General features: G+C 43.4%; 1 protein-coding gene across 3 annotated transcripts in view; it reads left to right on the top strand.

The window, feature by feature from the left end:
* Positions 1–15,870, top strand: part of TTC28 (tetratricopeptide repeat domain 28) — a 121,152-nt gene that overhangs the window by 17,164 nt on the left and 88,118 nt on the right. The window contains exon 1 of one of the 3 annotated variants that reach the window (XM_027892055.1): positions 15,626–15,779. The exons of the other annotated variants lie outside the window; for them this stretch is intronic. Coding sequence (XP_027747856.1) covers positions 15,753–15,779 — 27 coding nt within the window. The 5' untranslated portion in view covers positions 15,626–15,752. Of the gene's footprint in view, positions 1–15,625; positions 15,780–15,870 lie in introns of those variants that run through there. 3 annotated transcript variants of the gene reach the window in all.

The raw sequence follows: 15,870 nt of genomic DNA on the forward strand, positions 1-15,870 counted from the left end.
ACAGCTCCCCCGTGAGTTGGGCAGAGCATGGCTGGGTCGTGCCTCGCTCCATTGCACTTTTGGAATAACTTAGGACAGGAATTCTGGACAGATTCCCTTTCTAAAATTTTCTTGTTATTTTTTCTTGGTTCACAATTCAGTCTTCATTGGTCCAAAATACAAAATAATGGTTCTCCTTTGCCTTTCTTTTACCAGATGAGTAGGAGCTGGAAAACCAGCTAATATTAGACTTTGTTGTAAGTGTAACCTTTAGCCTCCCTCAGTTATCAGTCAGGAATATCTGTAAGCTTCTTGATTAGCTTGTGGTTTTCATTGCTTGGGCATCTTGTTTTGGCCCTGATAGCTCTCCTGCAGTGAGCCACAGTGTTACTGGAGGTTTGGAGTCACTAATAGCAATTTATTTTAATGGCAGTTGCCCTGAATCCTCTCCTATGCCTTTAGAGATACGTGTCAAGCTTCAAGGCCTCTTACTTGTTTAAACCTTTGCTGGGAACACGGACTAGTAGTCTCATTCCGGAGAATTCAGATGTGTGATGTGTTCATGTTTATTTTATGGTGATACATCTCGCTGAGTTGCCATTGCTACCAGGCTGTGCAAGGAAATTACTTTTTATCACTAGTAGGGCGGATAGAAAATGCATGCAACTGTATTTCAGGGAGTAAATTTTTCATGATTATAGCCCATGGGTACTAAATAAAAAATGTCAGCTTCTTGGATTTGGTTGCACTATAAAAGTGTGCCTAGAAATAATGGCTTCTGTGACTGTTTGGGAAAGGACAGATACAGCGCTGAGCCCTCCTAGGCTTAAAGCAGAAAATATGTGCACTTAGCTCAGAGGGAAATATTTGGTATTGCAAGGTACAGCTACTGAGGCCTTGGAAAGCTGTAACAGAATAGGGAATGCAGCAGAAAAGGAATGTGAATAAGAGGAGTGTGTATAGTAAACATAGCTTTTTAAAGAGCCTAAATTAGTGTTTCAGTGAACAAAAAAGAAATCAGTTGCCTGTATGATTTCATGCCCTCCCACATTTGTTCTGCTTGATCTCACACTTGGGCTGCGGCACAGAGGGAGGATACTGATCCTGGAGTCTGCAGAGAGAGCAGCAGTGAGCACTGAGCTCTTAGTTAATGATCTAAACCAGCAACTCAGTCCTGGCTCAGACACATCCATTGTCTCTTATGCTCTCACACAATTTCTCCTCCCAAATACTAATGCTTTTGTTCTTCCTTTTTCTTCTGCGTCCCCACACAAAATCGTGCTTAAACTAGACCCAAAAAATAACAGAAAAGTCATTTTTATTGTTGGCAAGTTAGAGTGCTCAGTACTGTTAAGTACAGTGATAAATCATATCTGGAAGTATAAGTATTTTTATACATTTGTAAATATGTTGCACGTTGTGTTGGTTTTTGGTTGGTGCTTAGTAAAAATAGGAATATCTAAAATTTGTATGAAAATAACCATCTGTATTTCACTAATTAAAATTTTACTGTAGTTTCTGTGAATTCGTATTTTGTAAAATCACACAATAGAACAGGAAGGAAAAACTTGAATGTAGCAGATCTATTCTGCTACAACTCTCCATTCTGTTACTATGAGAAGAAGCCAGTTTTGCCAGGAAGGTGAGGGTGGTGAGCTCTCTGGTCTTTCAGAGGCCTCTGAAGGGCTTTTATGTACATTTAACTGAATTTTTTGCTCTCCATCAGAGTAAAGAAGGTGATGTTTATGTTTTACTTTATATGCCTCTGAAAATGTCTGCACATATTGCTACAACCCCCCAAAATCTTAACAGTACCACGTACACAAAGTTTGTTACCTGTTTATTCCCCTTACTTTGGGGTTGCCTGAATCCCTCGGTGTCTGAAGGAAACCCCATCCTCTTCAGTTAAATCGAGACCCAAGGGTAGTTGGGAAGCAGTGTCCTTGTTGGGGCTATGGAAGTGAACAGCAGCACTGTTCAAATATTCCCACTTTCAGTATTGTGTAGCCTTCAGGTTTAGCCTGAGACTGTATTGGAGAAAACAGCTCCGAAGGTGAGGTACTCACACTTGTGTGGGAGCTTCATCTACTGTTTTTTAATGAGGTGGCAATAATGATGGAGAAACACATACTCCTTGTGATCTAGAGTACAAGGATTTTATTGCTGGTAATACACAGGAAGCAGGCACAAGAAAATTTTTTTACCCTTGAAATATTTCCAAACTGCTAAATATCTAAAAGCCCCTTGAACAATATCTAACGGGTTTTTATTTTACCTGAAAACAAATAGAGGGTATGAATATTTCTCTACTAATGTGGAGAAAGCTAAATTTGCAGTCAAGAATTTGAGCAGATGTCCAAAACAACTGTTTTTTATAACATAAAGCACCCCCAGTCACTTGCACCAACAAAAGTTGTTTTGTTTTTTATTCCCTGCTCACAAAAATTAACCATCTGCTCATTAGAAGTGTTACAAATGGAAGAGTGAAATGGGGCTGGTATGGCTTGCAGCTTTCTGGCAGCTGCTGAGAGACAGAAGTAGTGTTTAGTAGTACTTTTCATATAATCACAGACTGGTTTGAGTTGGAAGGGAACTTAAAGCTCATCTCATTCCACCCTCTGCCATGCACAGGGACACCTTCCACCATCCCAGGCTGATCCAAGCCCCGTCCGACCTGGCCTTGGACACTTCCAGGGATGGGGCAGCCACAGCTTCTCTGTGTAACCTGTGCCAGGGCCAAACCACCCTCACAGGGAAAAATCATGGAAAGTGGCATGGAGAGACTGATATCAGAAATAACAGAACACATGAGCACAATTTACATCCCAGCAATTCCTGTGCCACATGCACAGCAAGGTCAGGAGTCACCAAGGAGGCCTCTGCCATGTGCTGCAGGCATGTTCAACACTGGAAACCACTGGAAGACTATTTTGAAATTTCTGTTGTTCACACCAGTGCAAGACAATCCTCTGGGAACCTCAAGTCCATATTCTTCCTGTAACATAAAATCACAGAATCGTGGGAATGGCTTGGGTCGGACAGGACCTTTACAGACCATCAAGTCCAAATATACACTTCCAAAAGCAAATGCGCACGTGTAAGAGGTGTACAGTTTTTGGTACAGTCTAGTCTGAATATGGAGAAGATTTTATTACTGAAGAATTTTAGTTTCAGTGCCTGAGTGGGATGTGAGCTGAGACCTTGTGCCTTCAGCTCAGTTTGCTGGCTGGAATGCTTGAGGAGCATTTGGACCGTGTGTTCGAGTGCCTGACATTCGCTGGCTCAGCCCTCACTGGGGGCATCTTAGAACTGCAGGAAGTGACAGCTTTCAAGATACTGCCAATAAACTTTAGGCAGCTGTAGGTTGACTTGCAGTCTGCTTTCCAAATAGGTTTTACATATCTTTGGAGTCAAATATCTCTTCAAGATGTTCTGAAAAGTAAAAATCAAGGGAATAACATTTCCAACTCTAGATTTTTGATATTGCTCTAACTGTGTGTGAACTGGGGAACTGGCTGATGCACTTCAAAGGATTAATTGAGATAATTTTTGAATTAGCTTGATTGCACGTGATTATAAGCTTGGTTGGAAAATAAGAATCCTGTGAAGATTGGAGTTTTTATGTAATTAAATGGTAGTTGATGGTGAATAACCCGTAGTACTTGGGACGTGGACACTTTTCTGACTGATAAATATGCTAAGTAAAACTGACCTTGATTTTGAAATGAACAAGGGTAATTGCTAATAGAGAAGATGATGAATTAAGATTATTTTTTATTGAGCTTGTACTGGCACCCCCCACAGCTGTCACGGTGGTAGCCAACCATACAGGAAAGGAGAACACCTCTTCAGACAGGTGGAGAAGGTGGGTAGACACAGCTATTAAAGGATAGCCTTGTTAGCCCCCTCTATTTTTACTGTAGCCATTCCAACAGGGTAATTAATCATTTTGGGCTATGTCTCAATCTAGGGTTGATGCACTGCATTCTAATTAAACTCATTAGTGCTCCATCTCTATGATCACAGAATAACTTTGCTTTGAACCTTCTATAAGGGCTCTGTCAGGAGCTACTTGCTAGGAAAACAGATAAAGAACTGAAATTCAGGAACATAAATTTCCTTGTATGGCTGCTACAAGTGAGGATGGACCAGAAATGTTCAGAACTCCCCGAGGTGTCATTAAAACAAAGCACCTTGTAACAGTCAGTCTAGGAGCCCTAGGTTGTCTCTTCCTTGTTTCAATGGTATTAAAACAGTCTGGTATTTCTAAGGTCTTTTAGTTTGTCTGCAGTTGTGATTCTCTTCATATAATGTGTTTGTTTCCCTACCGAAAGTAAAATAGAAAATACATAATCACTGGAGGATATCATGTGTGACAATTAATTAATCTGAGATTTTTCCAGTGGAAGAGGTAGTATAAACAAGCCATAGACATTTCAATGTGGGAAGCACTACATAGTTGTATGTATATATAATTATTAATATTTAAGTTATTAATATAAAGCAAATAATTTAGTTTAAAAAATTGGTCGTCACTGGAAAAAAAAGCTAAAATATTATTATTATATAATAATACCGGGTGAAAAGGAACTTATGGGCATTAACTGTGTCTCTATCATGACCTTTCCAAAAGGGCTCTGAAGCCACTGTGAGTAGCCCCAATTCCTGAGAGCAGCTGCCTGGTGCCAAACACAGCAGTTGGGCTCAGGAACCTTTAGTCAGGGCAGGCAGTAGGAAAAGGTGCTTTTTCATGCAAATGCCCTCATTTTTCTGTTCTGGAACATTAGATTGGTATCTGGAAACGCTCTGGTGGCAAGCAAAGAAGATTTCAATGGAATCGCTGTATCTAGAAGTGCAAGTACTGTCTTGGGAGAAATGGATTTATGGGCTGCTGCTGCCTCGAGCCAACGTGCTTGTTAATTTGTGATAGACGAAGCTTCTGGCTTTGTCCTGATTCTGTGGGTAACCTTTGAGTGACCCTTGGCTGATGAGTGAGTTGGCTCTCTTGCATGTGAAACTACTTTGCATGAGAGGAAAACTGAAATTTTCATTTTGAAACCTCAATCTGTTGCAATTTTTCTCCACCTTTTGCTGCCTTGCAGGTGACAATTAAGCCCTATTTGAGCAGAATCTGACCCGAAAACTGTGTTTTTCACCTCTGTTAGAGAAATGATGGCAGGGAATTCTTACAACTTTGTCTCTCATCATGAATTTTTTTACCCGTTGCAGTATTTATACATGTATTTCCTTCTGGGTGCCTATTTTGGGATTGATAAAAGGAGATAAAGCAGAGAGCCAGTTTTGGTAAATTCCAGGGTCTAACCCTGCAGCAGTTCCTTACTCACGGGCTTTCCACATCACCTATGACTGGGTAAGTCATGGGCCTTTGATCTTGACAAATGTATGCCTGTGTTTAAAAGGTTTTAAAAGATTTTGGATGTGAATATTTTTTCAAATACTAGAATTATTTTTCTTCTGATTTGTCCTACAATGTAAAACTTGTTTTCTTAGGTGTGCCAGAAAGCTTTCGTGCTGTTGAGGCAGTGGTAAGTAATGAGTATCACACAAGATGAGACATTGATCTCATCTCCAGGGAACAATCAATCTGTACTGTGCCACCTTCTATTACCTGTAGCAAAGAAAAACAATCATAGCTTTCTTCGGGAAATACAGATTTTCCTCTTCCAGGTTGTTAAAGAGTTAAAAACCCGCTGTGAATAGAAGGAAAAAGGGTTGTTCTGCTGAGAAGTAACTGAGTAGCTACGGCCTTTTGCAAAGATAAAATGTTTGCAGGCAGGATAGAGCGTGAGCAATTCAGGAATGATTTGAAAACTGTTTTCAAGTAACGGGAAGTAGAATGGGTGTGAGTGGGAGAAAACGCAGCACAATAGATGAAACACCGAACAAGGTTTTGCAAGCGGAAAACTTTTTGGGCTGGAAGTTAGTCCCGTTCCCCACGGGGATGCTGGGGCTCTGTTTTGGTGGTCTGTACAGTAGAGACTGCGCTTTGGCAAGCTGAGGAGTGCATGATGTCATTGGATGCAGAACACATACACAGAGAGCCAGGAACTGCTGTTCGCGCCGCAGCGCTGCCAGATGTGTGTGCTGGAACGCGCTTGGAAAAATGGAAAAACCATCTATAAAGATGCTGAGAAATGTCCTGTACTGAGCTTGGTCTCAGCCACAGTATGTGCTGAGTACAGATATGCTCCGTGGGATTTCTCAGGCCTGGAGCCTGAGTTCTTCTCTTGGGAGCAGTTCATGTAGAATGCCTTTCCCATTTTTTTTCTGTTGTTCAGAGATGAGCTCTGAGAAACTCCTGTTTTATCCAGAAAACATATCTAGAGCTTCTTTGTATGTTTTGCAGCAGAGGAGAGTCAAAGGAATCCATTCACTCCAATTTTCACTTGTACTCCCTATTAAGAAGGGTTCTGCCGTGCCAGCAATTGCTCTCTATACTGATGTGCAGCTCTCTCTGCAGAGTAACCAGCCTCCAGGAATTACTTGAATCTCCTACTCAACAATGCTTCACATGCAGTAAAAACAAAGGTGGGTTTAAGGGTTTTTGTATTTCAGGGTGAAAATACGTATTTCTTTCCTAGATTTTTTTCTCCCCTAGATTTCGAGATCAACTAAGAATATTTGTATTGGTTACAGAATGTGTTACCTGGTTATTGGTGTACAAAGACTTAAATATAGCTTTGCTTCTCCCTTTTGCAGAGGCTCTAATTAAAGGAAGGAGGGGAGCTGCTGGAAGGCATCAACAGGAGTATGCCTACAGAAAGTCAGGAATTTCTCATCCAAATGGGACAAGAAATATTTCAAGCACGAGAGATTTTTGAATATTTTATATATATTTTATAGTTACTGATGATTTTTCCTGCTAAAAGGATCATTGCCAAGTAATAGTATTATAATTTTGCTGGTCTACAAACAAGTCTCCTGTATTAGTCACACAAGTGAATTGCTACTCTGGAATCTTTGGAACTGTACCGTTGTGAGTGGTCTGTTTAAGGTTACTCTAATCGTTGCCTCAGAGGAATGTGAGATCTGCAACTTGCTGGGGGATTAATATTTTACACTTGTTGAGTAGAAATCGTTCTGCCGAGCTCAGAGACCGTACCACAGAAGGGATCTGGTTCCTCCTGTTTGGGATGCCCAGGCGTTTCTGGTGAGGGCTAGTGCCGGCAGCGAGAGCGCAGCGTGCGGTGGTGCTTCTCCAGCTGTGAACTGAGGCAGTAGGTTGTATTCTGTGCCGTTTCAGTAAGGGGGAGCACAGCCCTGCAAGTGTCACTGTGCGTGGGTAGGTGTGATAAGTGCTCTCAGACTTCAGACTCCAAGGCATAAACTTCTAACAAGTGGCATCAGAAAGGAGTTTTCTTCCTTTCTTCCTCATAAATAAGATGCATGACCTGCTATCTTCTTCATTCTGCAGAAGAAGGATCTACAAGAGGTATGTTCCCAGACTGATTGGACTGATTTTGTCTGTTCTGTCAGAAGGATCAAGACCCAGCAAGCTAAATGACCGATTTAATCGGCCAGGTCAGATTTAGGGAACAACTTGTCTAATACCTGGTCTGGGGTTCCTGTAGCAGCTCAGTTCAGTCTAGCACCAAGAACTCCTTCTCTTTTATTTATTTATTTATTTACTTACTTACTTGAAACTTTTATTTTGCATTTTTTAATTATTATTTTTATTTAAATTGAGCCTGGAATTATTTGGAATAAACCACTGTAAAACTACTTTAGCTTTAATACATTAAAGTCATGGTTGTTAGGCCTAAGCCTTTAACACAGGTTAATTAGGAGAAGGATAACAGAAAGCTTCTCTGAAGTGTAAATCTGAGCTTACTGGCAGCACTTTACCTAAACTCCAATGCTTCAGGTAGCGATGTGGAAACCTGACAGTCACTGCATTTCTGACAGCCTACCACGATGTCATGTAGAACAGAGTGAGAGTGTGTTCCCAGGCAGAAGAATATATCAGACTAATTTGTCTCTCTTTTGTCTGTCATCGCTTGTATGTGGAGGATATAAAGAAGGCATCATGTGTAACAGTGAAATTCAAGATGTGTGGAGTCTTTTCCGTTTCTCCTAGATCTTAATAATTCACAAAGTATTTAGGCAATTCTTTCCCTTTTTTATTTTTGCTTATACCGGTCGGGTAATTCCTTCCCACACTTGCTCTTTTAATGTTTTTGACCCGCACTCAGAACTTGCTGTCAGCGCTACTGCATGTCAGATACTTGCCAGAATCTTTTTTCCATCTATGATTACTTATTACATTGCAGTTCTAATTGTGTTTTCTGCGCTGCACAATAGCTTGTGGGGCCTGGGCGTTGGCGTGTGTGGAGGATGCCAGAGTCCTTGTTCTGAGGGCTCCAGACATGTCAGCAGGGGTATTCCGGGGAAGCAGATAATGTTACTCTTTCCTGTTTGCCCTGTGCCTATGCAAAGAGTCCCTGTTTCTGAGGTATCCGCTGATAATCTCACTTTTTAAACTGCAGAATGTGTGCTGAAGAAAAAGGTGAGATGAGTACGGGTGACTCTTCAAGACTGTGTTTGTGCTTTTAGGTTGGCTGTGGGGTCATCTCTTGTAATAAATCTTTAGTAAGAAAAGAAGCTAATGCAAAAATAGATTATGGAGTAAACTTCCATTTAAATAACCTTGTAAAAAGTATTTAAAATCAGTCTCTTATCATCAGTAAACACTTTCATATAGGTGCAGATGGAATTTTTTCTTATTTTTGTTTTTCGCAAATAGTTCACCCCTCACCTTTCCGGTTGGGCACAGGTGGAAATTGCTGCATGGTTGGCTCCTTCTGTCTCTCTGTGTAGAAAACTTTTAGTACCTCTCTAAGCCTTATGCTCTTCCAGTGCTGGATGTTTGAGCACGTGAAGGTAAATGAAGCAGCCGTGTACTTTTGCATTTTAGGAGCCAACAGCTGTCCTAGTTATTCTTAAATGTTCTCAAAACTTTATGCTGTAAAATGCCCCTGAAGTCCGGTTCTGACTAAGTGTTGTGTGATGTTGCAGTGTGCTAACTTCTCTGCTGTAGGACAAAGCTGACTGAGTCTTTGTTCCTGAAAGGGTTTCAAGTTTTTATTTTGAGGTTGGGAATAGATCCGGGCTGACAGTGGTGTCAGTGATGAGGACAGTGTAAATTAAACCTCCATCTGGACATGCTTCTTCACAGCAAGCTGCACTAGATGATTGTTGTAGGTCCCTTCCAACTGGAACTGTTCTATTCTAAGAATCTTAGATGTGACTCCTCGGAGAGGCCAAATTGTTTTTGCTCCAGTGAATTCTGTGATGCTGGAGAGTTTTACAGCAGCTTAAGGTTGTTTCCGACTTTTGAAATGGTTACCTCTGACATGGCAATGACAAGGCATTCTTCAGATTGACTGTAGCCCAGAGAAAGAACTGCTCTTTGAACATCTTTCTGAAGAAGATTTATCTGATTTTGGTTTTGAGACCTCGTTGGCTGTGTGTCTGTAGACACTTTGTCATTGAACAGAAGTTCAGATTATTCCTTTCCTCTGTTCTCTTGCTGCTGCAGCAGTGAAAAGGGCAGCTGTGAGCTGCAGCACGCTGTGCTTTGGGGAGAAATGCTGCTACATATGGATGAACTGTGTCACATCTCTTATTCATACGGTCCTGACTGAAAATGTGAACAGACACAAACAAAATTCCTGGTCCACATTTTACAAGGAAGTTCAGCAGTAGAAGTGCCTATCAGTCTAAATCAGTAAGAGAAGACTCCTTAGAGAGTTCTAAGTGCTGTTTCTGACTGTTACAGGATCTTTTGCCGAGTATCTCAGGGCTCAGGAGTAGGATAACTGGTGTAACGTACCTACATTTCTACTGTGTGAAAGAGAAATTTTGAATAGACAAAACAGACCTTTTACAATACAATAGTTTTATTGTGTAGCCCTTTCAGAGGAAACACAAAAAGAATTTTAAATGAAACTTTGCATACGCTTCTATGATTTCTTTAAATTTAGAAAGTATGTTCTGTGTCCTGAATGGGGGAAATTTGATGTACAGAGTATGTCACCAAACTCTGTAACTTCCTCCTCGCCAACCTCTGAGCTCCAGAACAGGTATTTGTTGAAGCAGTTAGTGTTTTTTTCTTTTTTGATAAATACTGTGGATTTCAGATGGACAGACTCTGTCAAGGAAGAACACCACTGCTTGACTTTGTTTCTTGGAGCTCTTGGCAAATGGGACAATTCATCTCCTTATGCAGCCAGTTGCATTTCTTACCTGAAATTAATTAGCAAAATTTGTCTTTCTCTCCCACCTCTAGTTTTGTGGCTAGTGCCTTTGAATTATCCCTTTACTGTCCTTCCTAGCTGTTCATACTTCACAAACTTTTTTAAAGCTTATGCTGGTAAGTGAACACAGTATTTTTCTGTTTTGTAGTGTTGCTTCTCTTTTGGATAATTACTTGTGTCTTGCTTAGTAACATGCAGTGATTCAATATTTGGGATTGTATGCTGGAAATTTGACTCTGATTTATTTTATCTTTCAGTTTCTTTATGTCATTGTCAGGTGTGTATGGAGTCCACCTCTTTGGGAGAAGTGTCTGTGTGAGGATATGATTTTAAACCATAATTTTAGACTACTGGTAGGGTTTGGGAGGTTGTTCAATTCCTCTGATGTACTGATGGAACTGTTTCCACGGTGCTGGAGTCTCTTTAAAGGTACCACAGCCTTCTACTTTCCTTCTTGATGTTATTTCGTATTCAGACACAGAATTCCTCAATTTCAACACAAATCTTTCTTTTGAATCGTTGCCTCTTCCAGCAAACCATCATCTCAGGCCTGTAGTCCAAGCAGCATCGTACTGAGAAGAGCAAGTTTATTTTCAGTCTCACTGCCGTCTGTTCTTAAGAAAATTTAACTTGGAACTGAGTTTCTTGGAAAGAATTCCTCCAAGTATGTTTAAGGTGTACTGCAAGGAGCAGGCAAAGGGGACTCATCTGGATCTTGGGGAATAAAAGCAGCAGTGTTTTGATTCAGGAACCTCATCTGAAAACCAGTTAAACTTATATAGCCTTCTAACACTAAATTAATGAAACCGTCCCATTTTGGGCTAGTAAGAGCTTCTTTGAGCCTGGTGTGCCCACGGAGATGCTGGTGGTGTGAGTGCTGGCAGGTCCTGGAGTCACTGGGTAACACGTGGAAGTGGGGAGGGGATGAGGGAGAAAGAGCAGCTCTCCTGGTGTGAAGTATCAGATTAGTTACGGGTGATTTATTTGGCTTGCTCTTACCTGAGACAGCAGATGGCGATGGAAATTGGCAAGGGAAGACTGGGAAAAGACCCTTCTCCAGGAGAGCACAGGTAGCAAAAAGGGTACTTTGCCATGAATCTTTGCCTCCTAAGTGTTGCTTTGACCCACATATTGCCTGAATTACACTTGTCTCCATAGCAGCAGTAATTGTGCTTCCTATGGAAAAAGGGAGGGGGAAGTCATAATTAGAAGCAGGTGCCAAACATGGTTTTCTGCTCAGGATCATGTAAGGGAAGAAATGAACCTTCTTAAGCCAATAACTGAGTCACAACAACTTGAAAGCAAACACCTTCTGTGGTAAGATACAGGTAAAATTTAGGCTATGTTTCCTATCCAGTGAACAACAGAAATACATTTTGCCATAGGACTATCACACAGATATTTCACAGGCACAACATTATGTTTAAATAATGCTTCTCTTGATGAATACAGTTATCACCCAGAAAATTTCTATTTGAGACAAACTTTCATCCCTAGGCTTCTTGGCCTACCCATCTTTGCAGTGCAGGCAAATCTTTGGTGGGAGTACTTGCTCCTTGTCCATGATATGTGTTACAGAACCATAGAATCACAGAATGGCTTGGGTTGGAAGGGAATTTCGAAGGTCATGTAGTCTTCTCTCACTTCCCCCCCAGTATTAGGCAAATAGCACTCCAAGCTAGATTTGCTTTTTGAAGGAAAAACTTGGAGGTGAGTTTCCTGGAAACTGGAGTGATGAGCCACAAGGAGCAAAACATGCAGTGCAGAGTCTGTGTTCACTGTGACCGGCACAGAAGAGAGACCTGTGCAAAAGACTGTTCTGTCAGTGCCAGCTCAGGTACTGGTTCTTGAGAGGGGACTCTATATCAGAACAAGATAGCCCTTATCTGGTGTTAACTCATCGGGCCATTTCATGATACCAGTGAATAATTTGTAATTAGTAACAAGCATCCATAATCCTTGATAATTTGGCCTGTCAGGCAACCTCCCTCCCTTGCTCTGTCTGAATGCAGGATCTGTGAATGCAGTTGACAGCAGTAAATGCTGTAGGCTTTTTCCCTCATCTCTGGTTCACTTCAGTTCTGCATCTCTTTGAACTAAGTTGTGCTACAACACTCTCATTAGTCTTAAGCAACCAGTTTTTCTCAGCTGCTTTTCCTGTCAGAAGTGGTATTTTCCAGAGAAGTATATCCTTATTTTTGAAAGCGCTCTCCTTGGTTTTTCAGCCTAGATTTATACCCTGTGAAAGAGCTTTTTCTGCTTGACTAAACAAAGTATTTTCTGAAGTGATTTTCAGTCTTTTGAAGAGAGTCAGCTGCTGAGATGTGAACCCCAGGTAACCCAATAATGAAAATAATCCGGGCTACTTCTGTACAGCATAGAACAATCAATCTTTATTGTCAAGAGAAGAGGGTGAAATGCTTTAGTCTAGTAGCAAAATGCAACAGGAACAAAAGAGTGATGGACCAGATGACCAGCACAATATGCAAAGACTTTGTTGGACCTTGAATTGATTTCCCAGCCCACTGTATTCTTGCCCTTTTCTGTGCACTCCTTCAAGTGCACCTACTAATGCCAAGTGACCCAACATCTTTATTTGAACTTTGTGCTTCTCTCTTCCTATATTTGAAAGGAATGGTAGATCATGAGCTCTAAGCACCTTTAGTGTAGAGGTTGTAAGGAAATTTTGATTGTGAGTTGCATGAGAATTTGCCATAAAGTAACATCTATCAATGAGTTAGCATTTGCTGATTTCTGGTAATCTAGAGCAGTGAGACTCTTTTCATACTCCAGCACACCAATTCCTGCCCTTGAAGGGAATTCCTCCTGTCATTTTGCTGGATGATTTTGTGCCAGCCAGCCAAAATGATGACCATTATTCATTCTTAAGTAGGGGAAGGAATAAAATATGTTTATTTCTATGTGTGGAAGAGCAAATTCTGTTCCCTGGGAGCTCCGGTCAGTGTCCTGAACTCTAGCCCTTAGGAATCCAAATAATGCTGTTTCTTATGGAGAAGATGTGTCAGTACCTGAGACAGGCTCTAGGCATGGGGCACAATCCTCTGTGGGCAGTGCTGGCACATGGCTCTCCAGCCATAAGATGTATTTTGGGCCAGGGGCGCTGGGCAGGGGAAGGGAGCTCTGCTTTCAGCCAGCTCACTTCAGTGAACTGAGTGTTTAACTCATGGACCAATATTATCTTTTCCATAGTAGTATTACACAACTTTCCCATTGGTTCAGAGAGAGCTTTACAAAGCACTAGCACTTGAATTTTCTTGGCTTTGCCGATTACTCAAGAGAATGAATTGGTTCCTTTTGAAATAGATATGAGGATTGTATTCTTAGGATGGAGGAGATGGAAGTTGCTGCCATAAGAAGATGGTTTAAAGATTTCCTGGCAATTGAATCACTACATACTGAGAGCTTCCAACCTGGAAAGAGAAACTGGGACCTTAAAAATGAAACCAAAAATCACACTGGTTTTTCTTTAGTCTTAAAGAAGTCTGATGACTCTCTGAAAGAGTGAAGAGCGTTTCCCATTTCCTTCAAACACCAGGCATTTACCCTGCCCTTATTCTGGATATTTGCTATGGATTTGAAAATAGTGCCAACATTATTTTTTTTTATTGACAGCAGGAAAGAAAGAAGTTTAAATATAGCAGAAATGCCAGTCACTGGAGTAGGAATTAAGAGCAGGATTGAAGCAGCTCACTGCTATTTGTGACAGGTATATATGCACAGCTCCTGTGTTTCTTCGTGTTAATTATCTTTACTTAGGAAGAATTTCAAAAACCTCCTGTTGATCATGTCAAAACACCACATTTTGCAATCTGTCCATGAATTCATTGAAGCTTCTTTCTGACAGCCATGTGGAGAATGCCATTGTCTGATGCTGAGAACCTATTTTCTTGACTTGAGCACTGACTGCCATTTACAGAACTCTTCAGAATTGTCAATACCAGTTTTTAAATTCATGGTAATCTCTAAGTTTTAGGGCCTACTGGCTCTGCTGTTGGTGTAATAGAAGGGTAGCCACAAGGCCCTAGCTCTGGGGAGTAAAACGGGTTGGAGTTGCTTTTCTGCACTGCCACACTTGTCCTTTTCAGTCCCTACCGCTTGTCAAAGCCTTCTTTTTCATTTGCATCTCTGTGCTGCCACATGCACTGCCAGTAATCCAGAGGAAAGTGTGGGAACAGAAGCACGGAATGCAGAGCCAGTGTCTGAGGGTAGTGCAGAGCAAGATGGGACCTGCTGGAGGCAGCTTTGTGAGCCAGGCTAATGTGGCCTGTGACTGGTGTATCCTGGGACTGGTGTCTGAGCTTTGTGTTTGTTCCAGAGTAGGTGCACTTGTGGAAGAGAATGACCTCTGAGCACTGTCTGAGCTGAAACCCCCCCAATCAGAGCTCCAGCCTCCCTGAGACCCAAGGGACAGTGTCCTTTGGGACTGAGGAACTGCCATGGAAAGAAGCGACTGTTGTACTTCCAAAGGACCATACAGGGGATATTTGTTATCTGTGTTTTGATACTACATTTGCCATTAGGTTTATTGTTTACCTCCGAGATGCTGCACTGTTGGTCATTTGTCACAGCAATGAAAACTACTTCTCTGCACCACCTCAATAATATAAATCACAGTTAAACTGTGTTGTGTTCATGCCCAATGGATTTGTAATTCTCCTGAGCCTATGGTAGTTTTTTAGAATAGTCTCAGAATCATCTCCAGAGCTCAGCCTGAAGTTTTGCGACATTGGCATAGCCTGCTCCTCGGAGGTGGCCACACTTCGTCAATGCCCAGTTCTGCCTTCGGTCTGCAACCCCGGCACGCGGGGGGGGACAAATAATGCAACCACCATAAAGCTGAAACCGCGCGGCCCCTCCGCCTGGGGCAGCGGCTGTCCCCGTGCCTGGGGCACACTGGCTGTCCCAATGTCCAGCACACCCCGGCTGTCCCCGGGCCCGGCTGTCCCTGTCCCCATCCTCCCCGCTGTCCCCATCCCCGCTGTCCCCATCCCCGCTGTCCCCATCCCCGCTGTCCCCATCCCCGCTGTCCCCGCGGGGCGGCACCGACAGGGGGCGCCAGAGACTCTCCCGCGCGCAGCGCCCCCTGTCGGCGCGGCGGCGCGCGCGCCCCTGCCCGCGGAGGCCCCTCGCGCGGCGGGGGCGGGGCCGGGGCGCGCGGCGGGGGCGGGGCTGTGGCGGCCCCGCCCCTGTGGTGCCGCGCGCGCCGGGCCGGGGCCGGGGCCGCGCTCGGGTCTGGCCGCCCGCGATGCGCCCGGGAGCGGCCGCGCCCCGCGGGCCCCGCGAGTGAGCGGCGCGGGTGGAGCCGCCGCCCGGGCACAGCCCCCGCCCATGGCCCGCGCGGCGGGGCCGGCTGCTGTCCCGCGGGGCGCGGCGCGGGCCTGGCGGCGGGGCCGGGCAGTATGACCGCGGGCTGCGGCCCCGCTGCGCCCGCCGCCCCAGCGCCACCTTGATGCTGCGCGTCCCCGCTCTACAAATATGATGAAATGGCAGCCCCGGAAGAAGGTGAGTGGCCGCCTGGGCTCGGCCCGGCTGCGGTCCCGCTCCTCCCGCCCCGGCGGGGCCGCCGCGGGAGGTGCCGCTGCTGCCCCGTGTC

The sequence above is a fragment of the Empidonax traillii genome, unplaced genomic scaffold (genome assembly GCF_003031625.1).
Source record: "Empidonax traillii isolate 1590-97213 ecotype Southwest subspecies unplaced genomic scaffold, ASM303162v1 scaffold338:size1951571, whole genome shotgun sequence".
Lineage (NCBI taxonomy): Eukaryota > Metazoa > Chordata > Aves > Passeriformes > Tyrannidae > Empidonax > Empidonax traillii.